The sequence below is a fragment of the Magnolia sinica genome, chromosome 19, assembly GCF_029962835.1.
Source record: "Magnolia sinica isolate HGM2019 chromosome 19, MsV1, whole genome shotgun sequence".
Lineage (NCBI taxonomy): Eukaryota > Viridiplantae > Streptophyta > Magnoliopsida > Magnoliales > Magnoliaceae > Magnolia > Magnolia sinica.
In genome coordinates, this window is record NC_080591.1 from 5,803,130 (window position 1) to 5,824,417 (window position 21,288).

At 41.9% G+C, this 21,288-nt stretch overlaps 1 protein-coding gene across 4 annotated transcripts; it reads left to right on the plus strand.

Annotated features, from left to right (window-relative positions):
- Nucleotides 1-1,522: 1,522 nt before the first annotated feature.
- On the plus strand, nucleotides 1,523-20,784 carry LOC131235595 (putative AC transposase). 4 transcript variants are annotated; one of them, XM_058232827.1, is made up of 6 exons: nucleotides 1,523-1,528; nucleotides 1,666-1,730; nucleotides 14,593-14,665; nucleotides 16,462-16,683; nucleotides 18,115-19,013; nucleotides 19,669-20,784. In XM_058232827.1, the coding sequence occupies exons 2-6, from the start codon at nucleotides 1,719-1,721 to the stop codon at nucleotides 20,575-20,577; spliced, it is 2,115 nt and encodes a 704-aa protein (XP_058088810.1). In that variant the 5' UTR covers nucleotides 1,523-1,528; nucleotides 1,666-1,718; the 3' UTR covers nucleotides 20,578-20,784. The 4 variants fall into 4 exon arrangements, with proteins under 4 accessions (XP_058088810.1, XP_058088812.1, XP_058088811.1 ...); XM_058232829.1 differs by lacking the exons at nucleotides 1,523-1,528; nucleotides 16,462-16,683 and having other exon boundaries at nucleotides 1,573-1,730; XM_058232828.1 differs by lacking the exons at nucleotides 1,523-1,528; nucleotides 1,666-1,730; nucleotides 14,593-14,665; nucleotides 16,462-16,683 and adding an exon at nucleotides 16,690-16,848.
- The last annotated feature ends 504 nt before the right edge of the window (nucleotides 20,785-21,288 follow it).

Sequence of the window (21,288 nt, forward strand, 5' to 3'; positions counted from 1 at the left end):
TCAAACATATATTTTTGTTTTCAGTTCATCCGTGTCTGTGTAATCTTATAAAAAGGTAAGATGACAAATAAACATCACTGTAGGGTGTAGAAAAGTTTCAATAGTGGAAGTCATTATCCCCACCGTTTCCTGTGGCGTTATCCACTTGATCTTGGGATATGCTTCAATTTTGAGCTTAACCCCTTATATTAGATGGATAAGGGCATGGGCGGCGTAGATAGACCACATGCATTAAGGGGGAAGTCCATTTACCTGGTACGATAAGAGCGTAACTCAGTACGCAATCGGATTTCCCCTGAGAATACGAGATTTTCTGAAGTAATGCGACTACCTCGCGAGATAGGCATTGATACTTCGCGGCATCTGTGTTGCACGATCCTAGCCATTCATCAGATAAATGCACTGTGGCTGTAATGCATCGTTCGTAATTGAATTAGATAGGCCAAATATCTAGTTCGAATATGGACAACTGATCTTCTCTCCATACGTCCATTTTTGGCATATAATCGTGTCCAAAGTAACGAATATACTACAAAAATATTTTGTAATAAAGTAATTAAAACATTATTTTTAATCTAATTAATATACTGGATTTATCATAAGTATTGCGAGTTGTCACGTGTTCTGCCAAGCATATCGCCCTTCTCACGCGAGCGAGCACACAGCATTGCTTCGCGGTAAGAGGGAAGAAAGCAGGTGCTCATTTTGCCTCCGTCGCGACTTAGGTTTTAGCGTTTGCGCTGCCTTTAGGGTCCACAATTTCAGATAATCCGATGATTTCAACCGTACATAGTGTCGCTACTACGATAAAGAATTTAGAATCCCATAATCACGCATTTTCGATCATCCTAACCTTTGATTTTCATTGTTGAATGCGAACCATTGAAATCTTTCTTTTAATTTTTATAAATTCAATTATTGCTTGTATAGCATATTTTCCGAAATATAGACGGTTCGATCATCGGATCATTCAGAACATGGCCCCCAGTGGGAGGCGACACATGCTGGACGGTGAAACAGACAAAGGCAACTAAGAAAGCAAAGCCGTCAAAAAGGCGTCAAAATCACGCTTCTGAGCGTCGGCTCCTAGCAACCCTCAAAACAAACGCATCTTCTCTCTCTCCTCTCCTTCCTCGCTCGGCTCCGATCCGGCTCCGACCCAGCCCCGATCCAGCTCCGACCCAGCTCCGTTCTCTCTCTCTCTCTCTCTCTCTCTCTCTCTCTCTCTCTCGCTCGCCTGCAACTCTCTCTCTCTCTCTCTGCAATTCTCTCTCCATCTCTTCCCCTCTACAATTCTCTCTCTCTCTCTCTCTGTATGTTGTTTCCTTCTTTCTTTTATTTCTCCCTCGCTCCTTTCCTTTTCTTACTCTCTTTGCTCGTTTCTGCTCCATTTTCTGTACAGATTCTGCGATCTCTCTCTCTGTCGCCTTCTTCGTCTTTGCCTCTTGAATTCATTGGTGTTCTCATGGTTTGATTCGATCGAGCTTCTTTGGCAATGAGGAGAAGGCGGAGAAGGCAGCATCTTACGGTGAGGTTCCTGTCCCTCTCTCTCTCTCTCTCTCTCTCTCTCTCTCCTTCATTCTCTACAAAACCCTAACTTCCTTTCTTGCGCTCCCTTCTAAACTCCCTCTCTCTCTCTCTCTCTCTCTCTCTCTCTCTCTTCAGATAACGTGTTGGAGAATTTGAGATCAAACACCATCCTGGCTGGAGCCTCTCTCATGCGTTTCGAGGTAATAAAATAGCTTCTGCTCTTTTCTTTTGGCTGTGTTTGGTTGCTAAAACGAATTGGATTGCGAACATTCCCTTTAATCTGGAGGAAATTGCAAAGGTTAACCATGTTTGTCGTCAGATAAAAACTTTATACTTAGGCAGAGTGTGATGGATGATAAGCAGGCACCTAAAAATTACTTAGAAATTGCATAAGCGGTGTGGAAATTAAATTAGAATGCTCAAGTTATAAGTCCCAGTTTAGATGTATCATGAACAAAAAATTTCCATCTTTTTTGATTACCTGACCATCTGAATGGTTTTGATATTTATTGGATGGATAAAAATGAAAGGATAAAAATGAAAGATTTCCAATGGTCCCATTTCAACAAACAAGTGTCTACAAATCAGAGGTTAGGATTGTTCAACTAGTCTGATTTTGCAACTGTGACCTAATACCAGTGGGATCTGCAACTTAGTTGGTCTGCGCGACTTGTACAATTTCTGCGTGCCTGTGTTTCAAGTGTCATACACGGCCTGAGTATCATAGAATTCCCCTTCTAGCATTCAAGGTGAGGTTGTATGCTCAAATGGCGGTTCCATTCCTTTCAACTCCGGCTTAAAACTAACGTAATTGCAATTTAGACTATAGACCCTTAATACGAATCTTAAGGAAGAAATCATCATCATCATTGCCTCTAAGCCTTATCCCAACTAACTGGGGTTGGCTACCCGATTCTTATTCTACCATTCCACTCTTTCAAAGATTATATCTTCAGTTAAACCATTGGTCATCAAATCTTTTCTGACTACTTCCAGTCACATCCCTTTGGGTTCTAGAGCCTTCACTTTAACCAGCTCAGTTCTAACATGTGCAGTTCTTGGTCTCTAGACTCTCTACTAGACATGGCCGAACCAGCTAAATCTACTTTTTCTGTCATCTCATTAGCTATTGGGTGCTACTCCTGAGTACCCTTGAAAGTATTTGTTTCTAGTTCTACCCTTCCTCGTCTTGCCACTCATCCACCTTAACATCCTCATTCCTCATTTCAACTATGCTCATCCTATGAACATGTTGTTCCTCGACTACCCAACATTATGTCCCATAAAGCATGGCTGGTCTTATGAGGAAGAAAACTACAATGTGCTTATTTGCAATCTAATTTGATGGTGCATCTAAATGCCCTTTATTTATCTCTATTGGGGTTTTGAAAGTGATTTTTGTAGTTAATTATGATTCTTGGAATGCAACATTTACTATTTAAATTCGCATTCCTTTTCCCTCAAAATTTGCATTGATTGCTAGTTGGAACTGCTCTTTTTCAATGTGTTTTAATCATTTTACTGAACTTGATCAATCATAGCTTGTTGTTATTATAAAGTCGAGTGTACGCCCTAGGGTTTTGATTGGATGTACCCTGAATTGCTAGTGACTTGGGCACTTAATGGCATGGCGGATGCTTATTTGTCTTGCAAGTTTTTGGGGCATTGGCGAAAACCAGAAGCTTGTTATTCTGGATATAGTTTTCTTGCCCATCTATCTTGTATCGATATTGACATCGGCAAAAACCAGAAGCTTGTTATTCTGGATATGGTATTCTTGCCTGTCTACCTTGTATTGATATCAATGTCTTTCAAGTACTACTTGTATTTTATTATGTTAGCAAAACTAAAAGTATGAGAAAAGGCAAGAGATGTATGCTAAAAGAATGGCTTGGGCACTCTTACTAGATTAGAGATCCCATGTTCACAAGGTGCTACATTGTTTACACACTCCTCACCGAGTCTACATTGACATGAGCCCCTTTACAAAGAAGCGACAACTAGCATTCCCACAAATACCCCATACAGGGAAAACTCTCAAGGCAATATCATAAGACACAACATTCAAAAATTGAGTCTGTAATCTTAACAGTCCACCCTCAAACTCAACATAGTGGGATCAAAGATCTTCTGTTGCTGCATGTCATTAGATTGGGCTTCCTACGTTCAACAATTATGCTCTTAAAATTGTAGACCATAACCAAACTTGACAACCTTTGAGCCATCAACACATCATTCACATGCAAAATCCTTGCAGCAAGACGTGTAATTCTGGGCAATAGGTGAGTGAACTACACACACTGGTCAGGAGGTGGCAACTGCATGTGAAGATATATTGCAATACTACACAACTGGTGAGTGAGCTACACCCACAAAACATAGTAGAGGTCTAACAAATGAAGAGAAGATCAATGAAAGGAAAAACTTCTGTGTAGATTGAAATCCTCCATCGCAGATTGCTCGAGGAATACCTTGAACGATTTGTATGCATTGGGCCCTATTGCCAACATTCCATTGCATATAAGTAAAAGGAACATTGTAGGAGCTGATTGGAATAAATAACATAAAATGAATGATAACAATCACCCATTAACCAACATACTCCAAGCCAGTGAAGCCACCACATTCTCTTTTGCAAGCATTTCCTCAAATAAATTGTTGTGGACAACAAACGTTGTTCTCCTTCGGCATTTTTTTTTTTTTTGCAACTTAACAATTCTATTGGGATACGAGTAATGAAGGTGACCCTTGCCATTTCAATGAACAGAATGTGGATCACCCAGATTCCTTGTTGGGAACACTACTACGCCGATCGCATTGCCCACAAATGGTGATGGTGAGAAGCGAGGCATGGCGAAAATGGTGCCAAGTTGTTGTGGACGTAGCTCCCACTTGGACTGCTATTCACCACAAAGATGGACTTCTTGTGATGATGGTGACAATGTTTACAATTACGATGGGCTTCCCGCCAGTGATAGCAACTTGGATGCTGTTTGAGATGAGCTTTGAGGGTGTGGAAAAGGTGAAAGTGAGAACGTTGAAGAAGTGGTTGATCGTGAAGATAATGGATTGATGAAAACTAAGAAGAAGAAAAGTAGACCAAATAGAGAAAGTCAATGTGATGTAACTCGCTTTGCTACCATGTTCGGCAACTAAAAGTAAAAGAGAAAATGATGCGGACACAGGTGCATTCAAGGTGTACCAACGAAGAAAGCGCCAACCACAAGTGCCGTCCTTGTGGATAGACGAATATTGAGGAGCTGAAGACTTTTCACATGTGATTGGACATATAAAAGACCCCACTTAGGGAAGACACATGTGAAGGAAGATTGGAGAAAGAAGACCGAGCGCCCAAACTTTCCCATATTTATGTTATTTGCACGTTTTTTGACTTAGTTAGGGGTCTTTTAGTAATCTTATATCTTTATTTGCTTATCCTAGGGGTATTTTAGTAATTTTATGTCTTTATTTGCTTATTTAAGTGGGGTAAAGCCCTAAACACGAATTTCAACTATTGATTAATGAAAAGCAAACCCTTTGGTTGCCTCCTTCCTCTCTTCTCTCTAATGGTGCTTCTTCTCTCCCCGTGATCTTCTTCTTCTAATTTCTTCTTGTGCCCCTCCAACTTCCTCAAGGTAATAACTTTCTTTCTTCTATTTTTCAGTTTTGGCTAATTCCTCTTCGATCAAAATCTTGAGAACCGATCTAAACCCTAAATCCCCAAATTCTCAAATCTCTAATCCGAGAAACTTCTTGGTTTTTCGGACTAGTGATCTTCATTGATCGATTGGGTGTGACCATGCAAGATCGGGAGGTCTCATCCCTCGCCGGATCCAACCTAAGTAGTAATTGAATTCCATACTCCATGGTTGTAGTGATGGCCCGCTCCATTGCATGTTTCCTTTATGATTTTCTCAGTTATGATGATTACTGTTAGAATTTTAGATCATTTATTCCTTTTATTTCCGCTGTTTAATTATCTCCATGAGCATGCATCATAATTAGGGTTGTCCTGCGTCAAATTTGGTATCAGAGCCTAGGCTTGCATGGTTTTTGTCTAGATCGAGTTATCAAATTAGGGTTTTGATTTTTAGGTTTAACTTAGGAAAGTTTCAGGTTTAGAAAGTTTTCAATTTTAGAAACTTTCCAATTTTAGAAAGTTCCTAATCTGGAAAATTTCCATAGATTTGAGTTGTTTCCTGTTTCAACTTAATTGTGTCAGTTCATAGTAGTTTTGCATTCATCGCATTCATCTTGAAAGTCATAACACCTAGTAGTCTAGTTAGGTAGAGTTTGGTTCAAGTCTTCATTGTATGCCCACGAGAAGAGGTAGAGGTTTCGGACTTCAACCTACCATGAATAACGAGCAGTTATCTGAGCAACTTGCTCAATTGATACAAAAGATAACCGCCCTAGAAGCGGGTCAAAGGCGTGAGTTTGCCCGCCTTGAGAACCAAATTACCACCACCATGACTAAGTTGGAGCAACTAGAGGCGTCCCAAAAGGAAAACCCCGCTGTAGGGGAAGATGCGCACTCCCAAGTGGAAGGAATTATGGAAGAACGTGCTGTCACACGTGGTGGTAGTGAGGATAGAGATCGTGGTAACGGTCGTGGTGTGGTGCGAGAGGCACGAGCCACATGTGGTCATCAAGACCGTTATGATCCAGATGAGCGTGCGATGAAGAGTGTGAGAGTTGAGGCCCCGAGTTTTGATGGACGCTTGGATCCCAAGGCATTCCTTGACTGGGTTGCTGACATGGACCACTACTTTGAGTGGTATGGCATGTCAGAAAACCGTCAAATGCGGTTTGCTAAGATGAAGCTTGTGGGTCAAGCCAAGCTCTTCTGGACCAACACCGAGCGTAGGATAGAAAGAGTTGGTAGAGCCCCTATCACACATTGGTATGAGATGAAAGAGAAGTTGAAGGAGAAGTACCTTCCTCTCTCATACCGTCAGAAGCTCCTTGACCAATGTCAATCCTTACGTCAAGGGTCAATGCCTGCCGCTGACTACATCGCTAAATTTGAAGAGTATGTGATGCGATGTGATATCCGAGAAGACCCTCTAGTAACGCTCTCGCGTTTTAAGACGGGCCTTTGTGCGGATCTTCAGCGCGAGCTTATTACTCGGCCCTTAACGGACTTAGATGAAGCATATCAAGTCGTGCAGGAGTTAGAGCAGTATCTGAAGGCTCCTGTCTTTCGTCGTTTCGAGTCCCGAGACTCCAATGCTAGATCTAGTTCCCAAGGAACTAGACCTAATATTGGTAATCAACCTAGGGCACAGGCGACCATTCCGCCTAGGCCTAGGGAGGACAAGGGCAAAGGGGTTCTTGGTGCCGGTCCTAGTAACATGAGCCAAGTGAAGTGCTATGAGTGTGGCAACCTTGGCCACATGTCTAATCAGTGTCCTACGAAGAGCCGTGGGAGAGCCTTAGTTATAGGCGAGTCCCACGAGGGTGGAGATGACCAGGGTGATTATGAAGTTGAAGAGTATCACCCTGAAGGAGGACTTACTGATGAAGAAGTGGATGGAGAAGCAACGCTTGCAGTAGTCAGGCGTGTGTTAGCTCAGTCTAGAAGTAGTGCTGACTGGCGTCGAAGCACTATCTTCTACACTATTGCCAAGTGTGGTGAAAAGAATTGTAAGGTGATAGTGGACAGTGGAAGTTGTCAGAATGTGATTTCCACTAGCACCTTAGATCGCTTAAAACTGAAATCCACACCTCATCCAGACCCGTATAATGTTTCTTGGGTTGACAAGACATCCCTACCTGTCACCCAGTAATGTCTAGTCCCCATCGAGTTTGGGTCATACAAAGAGTCCCTGTGATGTGATGTTTTACCTATGGATGTGGGACATGTTATCCTAGGTAGACCGTGGCTATTCGATAATGATGTCACGATATTTGTGTGTTCGAATGCGTGTAGTTTTATGTATAATGGTAAAATGATCAAAATTAATCAAATGCCACCTGAGAATTCAGTAGGGAAGAATAAGGATGAGAAGGCATGTGAGCCTAGAGAAATGGGAAAATCCTAACCTACGTCTTTACATATAATAAGCGCAATTGAGTTTGTAAAAGAGGCTAAGTAGGATTCTTTGGTGTATGCCCTTGTGGCTAGAGAAATTACACATGAGGTTCCTCAGAGTTGCCCTGTGAGGTGACCTCGGTCTGAAGGAATACGGTGATGTATTTCCGAAGACTTACCGAATGAGTTGCCACCTATGAGGGACATACGATGCCATTGATCTTGTCCCAGGGTCTACTTTACCGAACCTTCCTCACTACAGAATGAACCCCCAGCGCATGCAGAGTTGAAGAAGCAAATTGATGAGCTTCCCAAAGGGTTTCATCCAAGAGAGTATGAGCCCGTGTCCGTGCCTGCATTGTTGACGCCTAAAGAAAGACGGCACGTGGCGCATGTGTGTGGACAGTAAAACATTACTGTCAGGTATAGGTTCCCTATACCTAGACTTGATGATATGCTTGACATGATGGCCAGGTCCACTATATTCTTTAAGATAGACCTCAAGAGTGGATATCACCAAATTCGTATATGCCCAGGAGATGAGTGGAAGACGGCGTTTAAGACGAAAGATGGGTTGTATGAGTGGTTGGTCATGCCCTTCGGCTTGACTAACGCACCCAGTACTTTCATGCGGGTGATGACACAAGCTTTGAGGCCGTTCATGGAAAAATTCCTAGTGGTGTACTTTGACGATATTCTTATTTATAGTACCACTAAGGAATCACACCTTGAACATTTAAAGAAGGTCTGTAGTGTCCTTAGGAAGGAAAAGTTGTACGCTAATCTTAAGAAATGTGTATTCATGTCTAGCCAAGTTGTGTTCTTAGGATTTATAGTGTCATCTGAAGGGATGCAAGCAGACCCTGAAAAAGTCAGGGCCATAGTTGAGTGGCCAGAACCAAGGAACATTCATGAGGTGCGAAGTTTTCATGGCCTAGCAACTTTTTATCGTCGGTTCATTAGGGGTTTTAGCACGATCATGGCTCCCATTACCGAGTGCATGAAAAAGGGAGAGTTCGTGTGGTCTAAAGCCGCCGTCAAGGCTTTTAAAGAAATTAAGGGCAAGATGGTGGAAGCTCCTGTCATGCGTCTACCTGACTTTTCTACAGTCTTTGTAGTAGCGTGCGATGCGTCTGGTGTCGGTATAGGTGGAGTGTTGAGTCAAGAAGGACACCCAGTGGCCTATTTCAGTGAGAAACTGAATGAGGCAAAACAAAAATACTCCACTTACGACAAAGAATTTTATGTGGTAGTGCAATCCCTGAGACATTGGCGACACTACCTCCTACCGCAAGAATTCGTTTTGTTTTCTGACCATGAGGCTTTGAGATATTTGCATTCTCAGAAGAAACTCAACCCAAGGCATGCCAAGTGGGTAGCGTTTCTTCAGGAATATTCGTTTGTTTTGAAACACAAGACCGGGGTTGAAAACAAACCAGCGGATGCCCTTAGTAGGAGAGTGGCGTTGCTCAACTCCTTGAGTGTAGAGGTAGTCGGATTTGAGCAACTGAAAGATGAATACCCCATATGTCCTGATTTTGGGGGTACTTACGCGTCGCTCTCTAGTGACCAGCATATTATGGGTGAATATATTCTTAAAGATGGCTTTCTTTTCAAGGGAGACAGAGTTTATATTCCCCGTATGTCCCTTCGTGAATTCCTCATCTGGGAGCTTCATTCAGGAGGGATAGCTGGCCATTTTGGTCGTGATAAGACCATTGCCCTCGTGGAAGATCGTTTCTATTGGCCAAGCCTCAAGCGAGACGTAGCCAAAGTTTTAGGGCAGTGTCGAACATGTCAGCTGGCAAAGCAAAGAAAGCAAAATACCGGGCTGTACACGCCATTGCCAGTGCCACATGCTCCGTGGCAGGACATTAGTATGGACTTCGTGCTCGGGCTTCCCAAGACTATAAAAAAGCACGATTCCGTTTTTGTCATTGTGGACCGTTTTTCTAAAATGACGCATTTCCTCCCATGTTCGAAGACGTCAGATGCGTCTCATGTTGCTCGTATCTTTTTTGATGGTGTGGTGCGTCTCTATGGGTTACCTAAAACCATGGTGTCTGATCGTGATGTTCGATTTACTAGCTATTTTTGGAAGACACTGTGGCACATTATGGGAACTCGTTTGCAATTTTCTACTGCTTACCACCCACAAACAGATGGTCAAACTGAAGTGGTAAACCGTAGCCTTGGAAATCTTCTACGTTGTCTAGTGGGTGAACATGTTAAGACTTGGGACCTAATTTTACCAACTGCTGAACTTGCTTATAATGGGTCAGTTAATAGATTTACAGGTTTGAGTCCTTTTGAAATTGTAAGTGGTTATAAACCTAGAATGCCCATAGATCTCTTACCTATGTCTGTTACCCAAAGGTCTTCTGAGTCAGCCGATGCATTCGCACGCCATATTCATGATTTGCATACACATATTAGACAGCGGTTAAATAAGAGCAATGATGATTATAAAGTTTCAGCTGATTCTCATCGTAGAGTGCAAGAATTTCAAGAAGGAGACTATGTAATGGTGCGAATAAGGCCAGAGCGATTCTCTCAAGGATCAGCAAAGAAATTACAAGCGCGTAGTGCTGGACCATTCAAGATATTACAAAAGGTTGGGTCCAACGCGTATCGGGTTGACCTTCCATCTGAAATGAGCATTAATCCAACTTTTAATGTGGAAGATCTAGTCCGTGCCTATACTCCCATTGTTGATACATCGTCCCTTTCATGGCCTTTTTCTGATTTTGCTACCCAACCCCTTCCACCCCCTCCTCCACCCATTACCCATAAAGAAGCAATTGAGGAAATCTTGGATGACGAGATAGTATCCACGAGAGATGGGGGTTTCCAAAGGTATCTTGTCAGGTGGAAAAACAAACCATCGTCTGAATCTACGTGGCTGTCGGGCGACGCATTGTAGGGTATTGATTCAGATCTACTTGAGCGCTACAAAAGTTTCAACTCGTCGGGGTCGAGTTTTTCTCACCCGAGGGGAATTGATGCGGACACAGGTGCATTCAAGGTGTACCAACGAAGAAAGCGCCAACCACAAGTGCCGTCCTTGTGGATAGACGAATATTGAGGAGCTGAAGACTTTTCACATGTGATTGGACATATAAAAGACCCCACTTAGGGAAGACACATGTGAAGGAAGATTGGAGAAAGAAGACCGAACGCCCAAACTTTCCCATATTTATGTTATTTGCACGTTTTTTGACTTAGTTAGGGGTCTTTTAGTAATCTTATATCTTTATTTGCTTATCCTAGGGGTATTTTAGTAATTTTATGTCTTTATTTGCTTATTTAAGTGGGGTAAAGCCCTAAACACGAATTTCAACTATTGATTAATGAAAAGCAAACCCTTTGGTTGCCTCCTTCCTCTCTTCTCTCTAATGGTGCTTCTTCTCTCCCCTTGATCTTCTTCTTCTAATTTCTTCTTGTGCCCCTCCAACTTCCTCAAGGTAATAACTTTCTTTCTTCTATTTTTCAGTTTTGGCTAATTCCTCTTCGATCAAAATCTTGAGAACCGATCTAAACCCTAAATCCCCAAATTCTCAAATCCCTAATCCGAGAAACTTCTTGGTTTTTCGGACTAGTGATCTTCATTGATCGATTGGGTGTGACCATGCAAGATCGGGAGGTCTCATCCCTCGCCGGATCCAACCTAAGTAGTAATTGAATTCCATACTCCATGGTTGTAGTGATGGCCCGCTCCATTGCATGTTTCCTTTATGATTTTCTCAGTTATGATGATTACTGTTAGAATTTTAGATCATTTATTCCTTTTATTTCCGCTGTTTAATTATCTCCATGAGCATGCATCATAATTAGGGCTGTCCTGCGTCAGAAAAGGAAAGAGATTTGTATTAAAAGAAGGGTTGGGGCACTCTTAGTGGATTAGAGCTCCCGTGTGCACAAGGTGCCACATTGCTTACACACTTTTCACCATGACTACATGACGTGAGCCCATTTATATCATGGATGTATGTGGCAGTGTTAGAGTGTGACTTGCCACAGGATTGAAACTGGCATGGCTTGCTCTGTATCAGTTTGTTTCGGGATGATTTTTAAACCATGCTTTACATAGGAGTGACAACCAATGTCCTCACAAATACCTGTTGTGGGACAAACTCTCAGGGAAACACCTTTCAGAACAACACACCAAAAGTTGAGTTTGTAGTCTCAATGCATCGAATACTAATTTGGGTAGAAATGGCATCCCCTGCTGGTTCAAGTACCCAAGGGACAACAAACGTACCCTAGGTTTAGTTTTCCGTTCTTTCATACATTATGGTGAGTAGATTTTGATGGGGATGAGTGTTTGGCTTTGAAGGATTATTTGTGAACAAGCATTTCCTTGTACTGACTTTGAATTTGGATGTCATTAGTCAAATTATATGTTGACACTTCAAAATGGAAACCAAGCCTGTGTTCAACACCTCAATTTTGAATGAAATGACATGCTCATATGGCGTGCCCAGGTAACATGGTCTTGTGGGATGGACTAGTGGAGGAGGAGGAGGAGGAACCTCAGAACTCCCCTCCCTGCCAAAGGAGAAGAAGAAACCTTAGAACACCCCTCCCTGCCAAAGGAAATGCATCAAGATTTGAGCTTTTTCCTAAACCCACCCATCATATTTACCATTTTTCTCATTAGGCTTCTTTGGGGTCAAGTATTTTAACTTCCCTTTAGCCATCAGGAAGCCTCGTACAAATTTCGAACACCGAATCATTTGTTCCACGTAACCTTGTAGAGGTTATATGAGCCCCTAGAAAGTTTGGACTAATAAAATCAGATTTCTTCTCAAATTTTGTCTCCTTCAAAACACAAAATCAGAAGGATAGAATGCACTACACTCACTGAAAGCGGGCTGCATTGCTTGTTCACTTGAAAGCTTTAATCACTCAAGTCGGCATGAACAACACATTTCGTGAGATGCACCAATCAGCCCAACACATTACCATAGGTCAATCACACACGGTCAAGGGTGGTAGACTCTTAGGAGTTTCAACTCCCGGTCAAGGGTTCGAGTACCCATAGGTGGTGAAATTCCACCAGCGTGAGTGTGTGGGGTGTGTGCGTGTGTAAAAATAAAATAAAAATAAAATACACACTATTTCATGCATCTTCACACTATGAGGATGACAACCTTCATCACTCACATCTTCACGCACGAGCCATCAACAAGCCTGGCTCACAAATAAAAGAGAACCCTAGATTCTTTAAAGAATTCTTAGCACAAGATAAACAAGAGAGAGCAAGAAGAGAAGAAGAATGAGGGGAAAAGAATTTTAAGAGAAGAAAATTCGAGATTCCTCCAAGAACAATTAGCACAAGAGAAACAAGAGAATGAGAAGAGAAGAAGAATGAGGGGAAAAGAATTTTAAGTGAAGAAGGAAGGAGGGGAGAACACTAGCTTGATCAGAACCCTCTCTGATACCGTCTAGTTTGTGAAAATACGAGCCTCCCTTGCTTTTATTCACTTTAAGTTAAAAAACTAAAAATGCCCAAAATGTCTCTTAATTATTACAAAATGATCCATGCCCCTGGGGCACTCAAATATATAGAGATAAGATGGACCGTACACTTGTACGGTCCAGATTATAGTAATCCAGGTGGGCTGTATAACTCTATGGCCTACGTTCACAACAACAATCTTGAGCCTACTCACTCCTCTGTTGCACATGGGTGAAACCATCTTAGTCTACTTTCCCTCATCTTATTACCTATTGCTGCTACTCCTAAAAGTTCCCCAGAATGCGTTCATTCCTGATTCTATCATTGTCTTGCCACTCATCCATCTTGACATCCTCATCTCCACTGTGCTCATCCTATGAACGGAAGTACATATTACAAAATTATGCATTCTATATACATGGAAAAAGTTCTGACCAAAGATCCATAAACAGCCAGTAAACTGAAAAAGAATGAACTTCTGCAGTAGTATTTGGTCTGGTTTGCTGGGCTGTTTCAAATGGAGGTTGGTCCTTTTGGTGGTGATTTGGTCTCTTTGGGGTGAAAGAAATAATCAGTGCTTCTGTAACAAAAGTGTCTCAGCTGAAGGGTCCCTTAACCGGTGTGTGTTAGGGATTGGAAACCTTAAGGGTTGTATTTTTCTTGAGTTTGGGTGCCCCTTGGGCTCTTTGTAGTCGCTGTTTGTGATGTTTTCCTTTCCCTTTCTTTTCTTGTTGTTATTTCCTGTCTTGCTTTCTCTTTTTCTTCATTGGCCATAATAATATTCATCATTGTATTTGGTCTAGCCGCTTGGCTATAGCCCTAACCTTCCCTTGATCACCTCACTACCCTTGAAGTTCAATGAGACAACATACCTCAAGAATGCGATGCCATATATCGTGAATTATCTCATTAACGCTGACATGGTCAGCTGGAGCCCTTGGTTGTTGTAGACTACCCAAGCAAAAGTTGTTTCACAAAAATATTACAACCTTGTATCCATGGAGTTAATTGTCCAAGCTGGGAGGGTTTGGATTAGCTTTATATAATAATAGAGGTACTATACAATTAGAAGCTGGAACACCAGGTTGCTTCCTATCTAGGTATTGAGGATCCAGTAACCAAAATATCTTGTTGTTCAAGAATGAGGTCTACTTTGTAAAATTGCTACTGATGCATGAATCGTTAATTTACCTTTAATGGTGGGCAGAAAATAGTGAAACTCTTGCTAAACTACCTTTTAACATCAGATCCTGAATTGCCAATAAAAAGAAAAAGAAAAAAAGAAGAAGAAAAAAAGAGGAAAATATCAGAATCCTGAATTGTTGGAGAAGGCTATGATGATGATGCTTTCTTCGACACCATATACATATACTAGCTATTTGGGGTTGGCTACTAGCATCTCTGTGACACTAATGACTGATTTTTTGTGTGCCATATAATGAATTCGTCAATCTTATTGTCAAAATGCTCCAAGTTCTTTTTCAACAATGGAATCCCATGCATATTTTCCTTTTAGGTTTCAGATAATTATTGAGATTATTTCTGATAAACTCCATTGGATTGTCAGGCAGTCACCATTGGTGACAGAAGTGGGAGCCTTATGGAGTGGAATGTTAGCAATTCATTTAAAAGCATGAAAGGTATCTGGCAGCTTCCTTTCCAGTTTGTTTAGATATGATCATTTTGAGCTTTCACAACATGCTTATATGGTTAGCAATGTCCAAGAACTTGATATGGACTCATAAATCATTTTTGCTGAGCACTGTGTAAAATACAAGATAATCATCGAGTCAACAATTGAATCGATTTAGCTGCATGGGCGAGTCAATCATTGACTTGGCATGTTTTGACTTTAATAATTTAATATGACCATTCCTCAACAGCAGAAATCCGTTTTCAATTAAATGATGATTTTACCTTGAGAACAACTCAAAACATTATTCATCATGAACCATTTGAAGAAGTGAATCAAGTCCTTTGGTGAATGATAAAATTTTATTCAAAGAAGAAAATGGAAAGTACAAAATACACATGCATTGACACAACTAGATGCACCTACTACCATGCAGAAGCTACCCAAGGGGCTAAAACAGGGAGGACTGGCCACAGATAATCCCAAACTGCCCAGCAGCAACCCTCCTAGCCAAAAATAAAACCAATGTAAAACTAGAGAACATGAGAGAAGCCTCCTGAGAAAATGCCCTACTCAATTACATAGTAGAATACACTCCCAGTTTTGAATGATTATAGCCCTTGAAAAACTTATATATTTTTGGTTTGCCCTTGCCCAATCCACTGGCAACCTGCTTATTTTGCCCGGTGTTACCAGGAAAGGCCCTTTTTCTAAAAACCTTCGAATACTCCTGTTTATCTCCAGTCAGATTTGCCATATTACTGCAAAGAAAATTCTGTGCCCTAGTCACCTCCCTATTGAGCCCTAAGCCATTGATGATCAGCTTTCAAATGGCTGAGAAACTAATTCCTGGGAATAGCCAGATCATCCCAATCTGGCCTAGAATGGCTTCCCAGATTTCCTTATCTACGCGGCAGTGAATAAGAAGATGACTTGCTGTTTCTTCAGCCTTGCAACACATAATGCATCTGTTAGGAAACAGCCATCCTTTATGCTAAAGCTGATCAGATGTCAATATGACAAGTAAAAGCCTTGACTTTCGGAGGAACCTTTGCTGACCGTAAATTACCCACTTGAAAGGTATAGATGGTAGGATTATTCATCAAGAGGAGAGCCACCGATTTCACTGAGAATTAAAAAGCAAATTAAAAGAAGCCAGTAAAAAACTCAGATTGTCTCTTAAGAAAAGGAACACGTGAAGGAACCTGAATGTCTTTTTCTGATTGGCTTTGCACATGACACGAATGATGCTTTGGGGAGTCAATAATCTAATCTTTATGTGCCTTGTTCATTTTTTAATCTGTCAATCGTTTATTTATTTTTTTCACCATAGTTCCCAATTTTTTGACCGTTCAACTTGGGTGACTTCTGCACTGGATCTGCTGCGTAGACTTCCCTTGACACCATTTTGAATTTGAGTTTTATGCCGACTTCTAGGACATTGTTGAACTTGAACTATATAACCACAGATACACCCTTTTTGTTTCTCTGTCCGTAAGACTAGGATATACAGCTGTATTGGTTATTGGAAAAGAAAAGGTCATGTATCTCTTGTAAAGAAGACTTTTTTTTTTGAAAGCTAAAAATAGAAAAAAAAAAAAAAAAACTTGACAGTTCACTCATGATTAAGAACAAAAGAGTTGAGGTCTTTCCATAAAGTTAGGATGTTGGCTTTATATTCCCTGGATGGATGACTCATTTTATTCTTGTTTGCTTTATAGAACTTCTCTTCTTTTGATACGTATCTGCTTTATGAACCTCAAGCAAGAGATTTCATATGATTTTACTTATTTCTCTGAGCAGAGTTGGAAAGCAAAACTTTGATGGACATGGCACTCTTACCTAGCATTGATCCAATAGATATTGGACTGTGTTCTTCGGAAAAAGGAAATGCTGTTCCTATGGCGAAGCCCAGAAAGAAGTCTATGACGTCATTATATCTCAAATTCTTTGAAACAGATCCAGATGGGAAGAGTCGAAGATGCAAATTTTGCAAGCAGAACTATTCTATCTCTACTGCCACTGGTAATCTCATCCATTGCCGCTAATTTATGGCTGAGAACCATTCCTTCATTGACCTGTACATGTGCTTTTATGGAGAATTCAAAGCCGGACCCAAACCACCCAGGCCCGTCCCAGTGATCGTCCTGTATACAGATGTTGAAGAGTGTGAGTTCAGTGCATGCTCAGGTTTGTTATCATGGTACGTAGTGCTGAAAATTGGGCTTAGCTGGTCTGTCGGGTTCTGGGCCTGGGCCTAATTTTTGTACCATCTGTTGGGTTGGTCTGTGTTTGGGCCCGGCATATGAGGCTATTCAACTTTTATTATCAAGGTCTGAGCTTGAACTTGAGTCATCATTAATGCACATTCCGGGCCTAAAACTAGGCCCAATAAACTAATGGGCAGCGGACCCTGATCTCACCAATTGCCATAGGTAGTGGTCTACATCCTGTACAGTCCGCAACGTGTTTTTATTTGCTTCAAGAAATGACCAGAAACTATCATCATCAAAAGCCATGTCCCATCTATATTGGGTTGGCTTTACAAATCTTGTTTTGCCAAGCAATCCTAAGGCCTTATTCATAGCCATTCTCACCACCTCAATTGAAATCCTTTTAGGTCTTCACTTCATCTTCTTTTCAGGTCCTTCAACCCTACTCAATGTTAAGCATGACCAAAATAACTACTTAAATAACACACCTTGCCTAGCTTTTCCAACTCAAAAGCAAGAAGGTTCACCAATTTTCCTCACTGAAATGCTTTCTTCACCCTTCAGTTAGTAGGTTTTTTTTTCCCCTTCTGATGGTAAATTGTCTTTAAAGGACCGCCTGTTTTGCTTGTATGTTCAGAAAAGTGAAAGAAATTGTGTTCTCTCAGAAAAGAAGGAAAAACGTGAGAAAATTTGCCACTGCAGAATACCAAAGGAAGTTATAAACAGTCATAGAGTTATATTTGATATTGTAAAAATGAAAGAGCCAAATGTGTGTATGGTACTGTTCTGGCTTTCAGTTTGTACAGGTGTAGTTATGGGTCAGTGGTCCAAACCATTGATATGATGTCGCCTAGGATGGTCCGTGCACCGAACTTCCATGATTGGACAGTCCTTACTGTCGGATGTTGAGCCTTTTTTTATTTTTAGTTTTTCGGTTGCATGTGAACCGTTGCCATGTCTTCCTAACGATCTATTTCTTGGCCGCCTATTGAAGAGTTGGGATTTTCAAATCTGGGGGATTTTTAGTGCATGGGTCATCGACAGTGAGACCCATCATATCTACACTTTGGATCACTGAACAGGGTTCACTTTGCAAAATGAAAAGTGCAAATGTTGGGCCTGAGCATTATATAACACTCTTGACAAGTTCAGCTCTAATATTTTTCTTCTTTAAAACTTTGGTGTCAGTCAAAAGGATGTGATGTTTTGTAATCTTGCATTTGTTGTTCCACATTTCATGTAGGCAATCTAGGAAGGCACCTCAACAACCGCCATCCCGGATATGATCAGCAGCAAGGTGATGGAGTCATTCAAGTCCCACAACAACAGCCCATCTCTGTAGCCAAGAAGCCTCAACCGCAAGTAAAACCAGTCCCAGTTGATTTCGACCATCTAAACTGGTTTCTACTAAAGGGGCTCATTGAAGGTTCTCTTCCCCTCTCCACCTTTGAGGATGAGGGCCTCACAAACTCCTTCAAGTTTCTCAATCCCTCGGTCAAGCTGTGGTCAAGAGAAAGGGTCCAGGCTGTCATTCTCGAGGTCTACAGAAGCATGCGAGAGGATACAAGGGCATCCGTGCTCCAGGTGAAATCGTCCAAAATCTCTATCACCCTTGATTTCTGGAGCAACTACGAGCAAATCTGCTATATGAGCATTACAGTCCACTGGATTGATGAGAACTGGACCTTACACAAGCTTCTCCTTGATATATCTCACATACCTTACCACTACGGGGACCATGAGATCCATCACGCCCTGTTGAAGGTCCTCAAGATGTTTAATTTCGACGATAGTAGAATCCTCTCATGTACTCATGATAATAGTCAGAGCACCATCAATGCCTGCCGCATGTTGAAAAAGGATTTGGATGGTCGGAAGCTGCCCGGCTCCCATGAGTCACACTTCTTTTACATCCCTTGTGCCGCTCGCACACTGAATCTGATAATTGAGGATGGCTTGGGAACAGCAAAACAGATCATATCGAAGGTCCAGGAATTTGTGCTCGAGATGAATGCATCATTGGAGATTGCACAGGATTTCAGGCAAATGGCAGCTGCTTATCAAGAGGGTTCTTGGAAGATTCCTCTTGATGCATCAATGCGCTGGAGTGGAAAATACACGATGCTCGACGTAGTTCGGAAGGTATTACTTACGTGATTCTTCTATTTGATGTAAAGAGTTCTTATTGCCATTGGGAACTTTATACTAGAACAACCTAAGACCCACTGTATCCTATGTCTGGGTTTTCTAGACCCACACACCTTTACAGATGACACAAGGGCCAACCTGGCATATGTTAGGTATCTGAGCTGTGCATAACATAGGCACCACCTTGCAGTTGACCTGGTGCATGAATCAGGCTGGTCTCCTCATCAGGTAGGTGGCACATGTAATTTGAATGTGGACCATTATCATGTTCTGTTAAGCCATTTTCTTAAAGGAGTGGTCCACCTGATGAGTGGCCTGGCCTGATTTTTGCTTCAGGACAACTGCATATCTGTGTCCATCTTATGCATGGAGTCAGATGTCCCACACACTCGCCAGGTTTGCATAGCGTGTGTTTGTTTGGCATCCTTATACTATCATTTGCAGCTGCTATACATTCATGGTGGTACAAAACCAAAACATTTTTTTTATTCTCTTTCCTTTTCCGCCTACATCCTTAAACTATCATACTCATGTCATGATCCATGAGATGGAGCTACTCAATATGTTTTCGTGATGCCCAGTCAAGTGAAGTTTGTGTCGTTTGCAATTGTCTGATCATGAACTTCCTGCGATGGCATCTATCATGCAGGCCTATGCTGCGTTAGATACTGCCTTCAAGAAGCACGAGGGGAACCCAGCAAATCGGAGCACATTCCTGACTGCTCCAGAGAAAAATTATTTGATTAGCTTGCATTCATTTTTGGAGTCGTTCCACAAGACCACAACCAACCTCTGCACAAGCAAATCTCCCACGCTTGGCCTGGCACTTTTCTTCATGGACCATATCAATGAAATGATCGGTAACTGCAGCAGTTCTCGCGCCAATCCTGAAGCGCTCAAGGTCGCGGCCAATGACATGGCGGAGAAAGCCCAGACTTACAGCAGCCAGGTCTATAATCTCTCCTCTTACATGGCCGCAATCCTTGATCCAAGGATCAAAGGGGAGCTCCTCCCAGAGGATCTCAACGCAGAGAGGTATCTCGAGGGTGCTCGGCACCATTTCATGAGGTGGTACTCGTTCCCAGGCATTCCTAATGGCTATAGTTCTCAGGACACCGAAGAAGGAAGCAGCGTCTCTTTTGCTGAGGAGATTGCTCGGAAGCGGCGCCGGATGAGCATGACCGCCTCCTCCACTGACGAGCTGACACAGTACCTATCGGAGCCCCCAGTGCCCATAGCCACGGACGTTCTAGATTGGTGGAAAGCCAACAGCACTCGTTACCCAAAGCTCTCTCTTATGGCACGGGATTACTTGGCTGTCCAGGCGACATCGGTGGCCCCGGACGAGCTGTTCTCTGCCAAAGGTGATGACATAGACAAGCGACGGATCTGTCTCCCTCATGGCTGTGCACAGCCCATCCTGTGCATCCGGGCGTGGGCCCAAAGTGGCTACAAGTTCAAGTTCCGATCTAAAGAGATTGATTTTGATAGGTTGATTGACTCCACTATGCCTGCATTCGATAATGCTACCTCTGCATTCGACCGGAAGCAGAAATGAGGGAGAAAATAGCATGCACAGTCTATGTAGATTGTAGAAAACATGTAATATTATTAGAATTACAATGTTGGTGGGCCCACTTGAGGAGCTGACCAGGCCAGAATCTGTGTAATTCTGTTGTTGATTACATAAGTTAATTAGGCTGTATCGAGTTCGTATCTGATCTCACAGATTCTAATCTGAATATAATTTTCTCATTGAGAGAGAGAGAGAGAGAGAGAGAGAGTGTAGTATATTCTTCTCTTGGGCTTGTTTTTTTTCCTTCCTGCATTCTCTTTTTATTTGCTCTCCTTTTTTCCTTTCTATGCTTACAGCAATGAGCCTATATCCTTTCAAGACTACGGCTCTGATGAGCAGAAACAACACAGTGAAAAGAGAAGGTTAACAGCAAGGAAACGAAAAGCGAGCTTTTCCAAAGGTATCCATTTGATATATGTGTGGCCTGATTTTTGAGTTAGGATATTTACAGTGGAAAAAGCCTTCTTTCATGGTATCAGATGACCCCATTCCTTATTTCCTTGTTGTTTACAAGTTAAGTTCGGCCTGTTCGGATGTACCGCTAAATGCAATTTTGGCCTCAAATATGCATTGCATCCAAACGCATGTTAGTTCTACGTAGATTTGTATTTTCATGCTCTTTCATTATTCAATTCATGGTTGGAATTGGGTATAATTCTGTGGAACTGTCGGCTGCAACTCCGAAATTGGATG

Excerpts from the sequence above, each read along its gene's own strand:
- LOC131235595 (XM_058232827.1), top strand. Across the intron at positions 14,666-16,461 it reads TTCATTTAAAAGCATGAAAG|AGTTGGAAAGCAAAACTTTG; the intron begins GTATCTGGCAGC and ends TTCTCTGAGCAG. Across the intron at positions 19,014-19,668 it reads TGCTCGACGTAGTTCGGAAG|GCCTATGCTGCGTTAGATAC; the intron begins GTATTACTTACG and ends TCTATCATGCAG.